The following is an 8,021-nucleotide window of genomic DNA, read 5'->3' on the forward strand; positions in this document are numbered from 1 at the left end:
ACACACACACACTGTGAGTCAAAATGAGTAAAGTCATTCTCATACATCCTTTGGTATCCATGACTACAGGGTGCCACTTTGGCATTTATGAATTCTTCATTAGCTCATCAGTGCACAAATGTGCATGTGTATGTGTGTGTGCATATGCACGCGGCACACACTCACACGTGCGCGCACGCACGCATGGACACACCTGTCGCTGTATTTGAGAACAGCTGCTGAGGTGTGGATATCCCCTGATCTGTCAAGATGCCTCAGCTGATAGTGTGAGAACGAGCGAAAGGGCGAGAGAGACATAGCAAATGGAGGGGGCTGGGGGTGGGAGGGGGGCATGAGGACGGTTGCTGAAGAGGTGTTAGGCAGGGAAAGAAGAAGTGAAACAAGGGGCGAACAGAAGGAGGGGATGAGACAAAGAGAAGAAGAAGAAGAGGCAGTGAAGGCTGATCAAAAGAGCAACTGTAGAGGGAGACTAATAGGGGAGCCGTCTGATGGTGAAGGTGAAAAATGTGAAACCAAAGAAAGCAGAAGAAGAAGAAGCGAAAAAGAAAAGGTCAAGCATTTTAGTGCATAATTCCCCAGTTGCAGTGGGTTAAATCAGGGTTAATTCTTCGATTAGCTTCGAATTGTAGTTGTTGATCTGGTTCACCCTGCTGAAAACTACACTGTGAATGCTGCAGTAGATCCTCTTTTGGTGAGGGTTTTTAGGAAGATGCTCTGTAAGCGATGGTGAAATTCAATGCATTTGTTACTTCTAGGCTTCGTTTTTGTATTTCTATGCTATACAGTTATCTTTAAAGCTCCCCGAAAAGCCTCCTGGTGATCGAAAATGCAGCGGCAGGAGAGCTAACAGGGAACAAGAGTAGGAGATCACATTTCTCCTGGATTATCTTCTCTTCATTGCCTCCCTGTTAAAGCCAGAATTAAATTACAGGGTTAGAATATAATACTATGTTTGCATCAAAGCTCAAGCGTGCTTAACATGACATTACACTGAGATATGGTTAAAGATGAGCCAGGTTCACAGCCCTCTGGTATTTACTGTAGCCCTCTGCTTGCAGGCCTTTGATTTGTCAGGGTTGATCAGGTTAAATAGGAGCTGCGTTTTTGTCAGACAGTTAGGGCTGAATGTGAAGCAGTAGTCTGACATTTTGGCAAATATGCTCATTGTTGTTAGGGTAAGATGTAAAGAGCCTAACAATGGGCAAGTTCTGCAAATTACCTGTGTCTAGTTGTCCTATAAATACAATGCATCAATGACCTTTCACTTAAATAGCGTAAGTACTTTAAGTAATGCATCAGTATTAGTAGTGTAACTAATGTATTGGTATTTCCAGTACTGTGCTAAAGTCTCAAGCCACCCCTCGTTTCCTTGTATTTTCCCTCCAAGGAGCCAAACATTCTTGTAATTTTTTAAAGTGGTCTTGAGCAATAGTTCTCCAGGTTTTCTGAAGGTCTTTCAAAGGTTGCCTTTGGACACTGGATGCTTTTTCACCCAAGGGGTGAAGTTCTGTCCAAACATAACAGGCAACAAATGAATAATCAGCAGGCTTAAAAACCATTGAGATGAACTCACATCCTTAAGAAACAGGAAATAATCCAGCAGTGACCTGACACAGGACCTGAGAGATGCATCTGGGGCTTCAGTTGATCCATCTACTGTTCACTGAAGCCTCATCAGAAATGGTCTCAGTGAAAGGTTTAGTATCAAGAAGCCGTTTTTAAAGAAAGGAACAGGAGAAAAGGTTGAGGTATGCCAAATCATGCAATAACACTATCAGTCATGGATTGGCCTCCCCAGAGCTCAGACCTCAACATTATTGAAGCAGTGTGGGATCATCTTGATACAGAACAAAACAAAAGGCAGCAAAAAACCAAAGAGCTTTGAATGTCCTTTAACAAGCCTGGAGAAATATTTTAAGACTACTTAAAGAAGAGACTTTGTCTATGAAAGTTCAGGCAGTGGCTCTAGCAAATTTACATGGAAAATATATATTTCCATGTATATTTTCAGGTGATTCAATAAATCCCTGTATCTATTTCCCATTTCTCTAGAAAAATATTTTTAAAAAGAGAGTGACTTTTGCACAGTACTGTATGTTTCCCTCTTAAGAAAATATAAATACAAGAGCCTACTCTATATGAAGCTACAAACCGCTAAGCTAAGCTAACTGGCAGTAGTTTCAGAGTAGGATCAGTCCACTGATCACAGCAGTGTTTATTCGGCCTCTGGCTCCTCATGTTTGAGTATCCTTGTGAGAGATGCTGATCCCTAAATTGCACCTGATGCTGAGATCGGTGCCTTTACTGGCAATAGTGTATCAGTACATCAGTTACATGCTAAAAATGCCCTGTAAATGCAGTCCAACCCACTAATGTAAACCAACATGTGACTGCCAGTATGAAGAGACCCACTTGAAATGTCAGACGTGCTCCCGAATGAATATTTGCAGGACCTGTGGATATTCTTTCCCCTTAGTGTAGTCACAATGGGGAGGGATCACTTCATAGCATGTGGATACTGTAATAGGATACAACTGATCCTTTAAGGGCATATGTGAGTAGGCCAGCCGGGAGGGGAGCAGAAAGAAAATAGCTCACTAATTTGTAAAACTTAGACGTAAGCTCTAGAAGCAGAAGAAGAAAACAAAATCCCAAGTCACTTTCCGTGCGCACCGTTTGCTATATAATCAGTATCTGGAGCTTGTTTATTTAAAGTAAATGGTGCATTCAGACACGAGAAGATTACAGCTGCCAATAAACAAAGGGACTCGTCTTCCTTTGAAACCTATTTAAAAGCGAATTAAAACTGAGAAAGCTTCATCAGTGTTTGGAGGAGAGAAGAGAGCGCACTGGAAGGAGCGGGAAAGGCCAATCAGTCTGCTTCATTGTCTTTTCAAACCACTAGCCGAGTCTCAATTAAACTCTGTTATTGAAGGCCCTCAAAATAACCGCAATCAGTTACCTTTGTCTGAAAGTCTCTAATTCAATGTGAATTTTAAATATTGCTGCTACAAATGAACTGTAATTTAAAAAATTGCTGTTCTACTGCAGGAGAGGGTTTTTTCCCCTTAACAAAAAGGTTCCTTTTCATCTGCCCCCTCCCCACCCCCCTTTTTTTTATCTGGCCTCAGTACTTTTCAGTCTTTGGGGGGGGGGGGGGGGGGGGGGGGGGGATAACGAGCATCTTTTTCACCAACAATGCTCTCTCTTCCCAGTGCTCTCTGCTCTTTTCTTTCATCTGCTTCACCTCTCGTCCCCTCCCCGGGTAATTAATCCTCCACGCTGCCGACGCGCAATTTTCCACCCATCCCATTTCTTCTCTGGTCGTTTGTTTCACCACTGATCTTTTTCATCTTCTGCTCCCTCCCCACAACTTCTTCCACTGTCCTATATTTACAGCTCTTCTCATTACACTAAGATTATTGGGTTTTTACTTCTCATCGGGCGGTGATTTAAATTCAGGTCAGCTTGATTGAGGAGGTGGGAAAAAGGTGGACATCAAACATCCATACCTGGGATAGATCAGAATTTATTGCTGCTAATTATCTCCGGGAATGTTATAAACTGTGGAAATGCATAGCCAAAACTGCTTGCACTGTCTAGTCCTGAAATAGGAATATGATAGGGGGGAGCAGGCGTTCCCTAGATGGAGGCAGACAAAAAGCAGTTTTGTTATTTCTGGTGAGCAACCTTCGCCGAACACCGACTTGCATACACTTTTTGCTATTTGTGATGCAGGAAAAGCAGCTGAAGAAAAGCCCTATAACCTTTTGTATATTGAGCATCTCTCTTGCTGCGGCCTCATGCGCACAACTTCAGCATGCTGACAAATCCAGAGCTTTGGCAGGCCTGCTGAACCTGCGTTTGTTATCTTCCCCACCTGAAGGTCTGGGTGATACCAAACTGTTGCCTTTGCTTTTATTTTATTTGACCGACTCGAGGTTTGCATCATCCAACTGCGACAGTCTGAGTACATTATGTCGTGATCTAATCAGTTTTTTGGACAGCAGGAGGGGGGGGGCATGATGGATCACTCTCAAAGCGTAACAGAATTTATTGCTCAGCAGGAGTTCATTTTACGAGCTGGCTATAGATGAGCCATCTGCGCTCCTTTCCCTTCTCTCCAACAGGTGTGGTCGATGGATGGCTACTATAAGGGCAGACGTGTGCTAGAGTACAGGACCATGGGGGACTTCACAAAAGGCCAAAATTTCGTGCAGCATCTCTTACCCCACCCCTGGGCGGGAACCGGCCACGTGGTCTACAACGGGTCTCTCTATTACAACAAGCACCAGAGCAACATCCTGGTACGAGACTGGGTCACGATCAGTAACAGCTGATGCTGATGATTGACGGTCGAGTAAAATGAGATGCTGTACGTGTATGTACGTGCATATGCGTGTGTGTGTGTCTTTCTAGGTTCAGTACCATTTCCGCTCTCGCAGTGTGTTACTCCAGCGTAGCCTAAGCGGTGCAGGATACAACAACACCTTCCCCTACAGCTGGGGAGGATCCTCTGACATCGACCTCATGGCAGATGAGACAGGACTCTGGGCTGTCTACACCTCCATCCCAAACGCTGGAAACATTATGGTCTGTCTCCGTTTTCTCTAACTTTCCTTCACAGAGACACATGAGACACATTGCCACACAGCAAATTTTGACTGATTTAAGTGTTATGACTAGCACACTGAAACAGAGAGAAGAAGCTGCTGTGCTGTACATCAAATTCATGTGACAGCCAGGATCTTATGTATGGTACTGGATCTTAAGAAAACACCAGCAAATAGAAACATCCAGCAAAAGCACACGATATGCAGTGGAATTTGAATAAAGCAAATACAAATACAATGAAACGCAAATACAATGAAAACAAACGACAGAGATGGACAAAAAAGCCACACGCTCACAAAAAACACCCTTCACAAGACACAACAGTTGTGTTTTGGGGAGACAGTTAGTAATTAGCTGTGCCCTAAATCATATCCTCGCCATCATCTACTTTATAATGCACCAATGAACATTGTGCTGTTTTCAGTGAAGACAGAAACTAGTGATTGAGTGTTTTCTGAATCAGTTGAAATGTAGGGTCATTCTCTCATCCACCTCCATCAGATAGAAGACCGGTTTATGGCTCCTTGGCTTCTCTTTTCAAGCCCACAGTTTGCATCCATCTTTTATGCAGACGGTCTGTGATACTGTGAGGCCCTTTAGAAAACAAAAAATAAAAGTCCTCTCTCATGTACAATCTACGACAAACACGCTGCTTTCAACAAATTTCACCATTTCTGCAGCTACAGATTTACCTCAGCTTATTCACAACCGTGTGAGACGGCATCATTGCCAACCCTGTCCTCTCTGCCTCCAGGTGAGTCGCCTCGACCCTCATTCGCTTGAAGTCCTCCACAGCTGGGACACCGGGTTTCCTAAGCGGAGTGCTGGGGAGGCTTTCATGATTTGCGGCACCCTGTACGTCACCAACTCCCATCTGGCCGGAGCAAAGGTCCACTTTGCCTACCACACCAACACCTCCACGTACGAATACACCGACATCCCCTTCCACAACCAGTACTCCCACATCAGCATGATGGACTACAACCCCAGAGAGAGAGCACTGTACACCTGGAACAACGGTCACCAGGTCCTCTATAATGTCACACTGTTTCACGTTATCAGGAGCGATGGATAGATTTACACCTAAAAGATATAAATAAAAATGAAAATGAAAAAAACAAAGTAGAGATGAAGGAGAAAGGTTTTTAAAGGACACTTCAAAACTTGCAAAAATACACACGCATGCACACACACACGCACACAACAGCGACTGACATCTCAACAAGGTAATAAGTACTGTCTGTGTTTGAATTTGAATGACTTCTAGATGATGTGAGCTCGCTGAGCTAATAACTAGACACAGTACATGGTTGTCAAACACCAGTCTAAAGGTCACAGACAAGAGTGTTCATCACCGCGACGATGGGCTTAACTGCCTCTGCAGCAGGGACGCTGATAGAAAAGAAGGAAGTCAGACATTTTGAGCTCATCCATATTCTGTTACGTTTCATTCCACTCGTATATCAAGAAGTGACTTTGGAAGTAGAGGTCGCATTGTTGGAAAAAAAAAATTATATATATATACACACAGCTCATGAACTGAATTTCACCTCGCTTCAAACCTCGAGCTATGACGATGGCCCTGACTGAGATATTCCGGGTTTGTGATGTGATCGTGGACGTGTTCAGTCAGCATGGTTGTTCATTCAATAAAGTTTACTGTCAAACTTTGCCAAGACTTCTTTGTCCTGATCTCTACACAACATAGTATACACAAATACACCAAAACAAAAAAGGCTTTGTGCTTTCTCTCCTTCTACCTTTCTCCACTTGGGCATCTGGTTGGATGGACCCTCATGAATTTAGAGGATTAAAAAACACAAACAGGGAACCAAAGATGTCCTCATGGGATGGCAGGTGTAAGCAGTATATTCAAATAGCCACAGATGCTCTTCAGTGCACATCTTCCAGAACAAAGCAGCATCCAATCATGTGACAGTCTGCTAAATTTTTCCTTCTTAACGTTAGCTTTTCAGGATCTGCTTGCTATGTTGTGTGAGGTACTTTTTAACATGGCTTTGGAAGAGCTCAATACAGAGTGAAAAATAAAGAGTGTAATGGATACTAAAGGGCAGTGACGATCGCACAGTGTCTGGAATGCCATTCCTATAACCAGTGCACTGATTGCAATTAGCTCCTCAAGTAGAGCTGGGCGATAGAACGATAACGATATGTATCGCGATATAACTTTTACTCGATAGAGAAATTAAGCTATCGCGATAGACTTCGCCGCTCTTGTCCTCTTAAAAAAAAAAAAAAAAAGGTCAGCCAATCCAAATCAAGTAGCGCAGAGCCGAACCAATCACAGCCGCAGCGTCACGTCGCGTGACTTGTTACGTACAGCACAAGTGCCAAGCCGCACGTGTGTTTGTTTGGGAAGCAGCCAGCGGGTAATGGAGGAAATGAGTGTGCCGACTAGAAAAATCAACCGAGCGTGACCGAAGAGAAAACAGATGATGGTTCCAATGCCGGAGAGATTGTCGAACGGAAGAGCCATAGAAGTTCCGTAGTGTGAAGGTATTTCGACTATTTCAAGTCTGACAAAAAACAGAGTAGCGTGCACTGTAAATGTGCCGAAAGCAAGTCTGGAAATACAATGAACTGGTGCATGCGTCACACTGTGCGCCACGTTATTGTTTCGGTGAAATGAATTTCTACAATACTGTTAATTCTACTCTCTGCAGTGTTTAAATGCTTACATATACACACAGTTACTGTCCCTCCACACATACGACTCTGTTCTGCTTCTATGCCCCAGCTTTGTTTACTTTTTCCCACCGAGGCTTCTAGACTTCTGATTGGCCAACATTTCTTCACGGTTAGGAATCTAGCGCCACCTGCTGCTTTGGCATGTTCATAGCAGCGTTTTCCTTCATTTCTGCCTTTATGTGTGGACGGGATTATTTTTTAAAACGAAAACGGAAAATCTCCGTTTTCAAAAATACCCGTGTACGTGTGGACGTAGCCTCAGTCTCTGACTGGAAGCGCTAATTCGTCATTCGGCTTTTGTCAGACTAAAGTAACTGTTAAAACTGTTTGAAAAGCTAAGCTATACAACAAGGAGAGATTGAGAATTTCCTTTTAGTTCTCAGTTTATTTGATATTGACAAAAGTTAGTCAGTTTTGTCTGTTCTTCTGTAAAACAAACTAAGATTTATTTTTAGAATTAATATTTTGTTTCTAAGTGGAATTGACAATTTAGTCTGTTTCATTTGTTCTATTTTGAAACTTAAACGCTTTAGCGGCTGCCTTTTGTGTAGTTTGCAATATTTGCCTTTATTTATCTGAAAAAGTCTCATGTTCCTTAAGTACATCTACCCTGTTGAACTTATTATGGGAAATAAATATTTAAATAAAAACAAGCTGCTGATTATTTCACATTTTACTTGTGAGCAACGGCACATTTA

General features: G+C 42.9%; 1 protein-coding gene across 7 annotated transcripts in view; it reads left to right on the forward strand.

Annotated features, from left to right (window-relative positions):
• Positions 1 to 6,285, forward strand: part of LOC147327467 (noelin-2-like) — a 43,094-nt gene extending 36,809 nt beyond the window's left edge. For all 7 annotated transcript variants that reach the window (XM_086295114.1, XM_086295118.1, XM_086295119.1 and 4 more), the window contains 3 exons: positions 4,131 to 4,307; positions 4,420 to 4,593; positions 5,369 to 6,285. In XM_086295114.1, the coding sequence (XP_086151240.1) occupies positions 4,131 to 4,307; positions 4,420 to 4,593; positions 5,369 to 5,689 (672 nt within the window). In that variant the 3' untranslated portion in view covers positions 5,690 to 6,285. The remainder of the gene's footprint in view (positions 1 to 4,130; positions 4,308 to 4,419; positions 4,594 to 5,368) is intronic.
• The last annotated feature ends 1,736 nt before the right edge of the window (positions 6,286 to 8,021 follow it).

Source organism: Aulonocara sp. 'chitande type north' Nkhata Bay, linkage group LG6 (assembly GCF_057382095.1).
Source record: "Aulonocara sp. 'chitande type north' Nkhata Bay isolate Kocher_YH1m ecotype deep benthic linkage group LG6, A_spYH_male_GT1.1, whole genome shotgun sequence".
NCBI classification, from domain to species: Eukaryota; Metazoa; Chordata; class Actinopteri; order Cichliformes; family Cichlidae; genus Aulonocara; species Aulonocara sp. 'chitande type north' Nkhata Bay.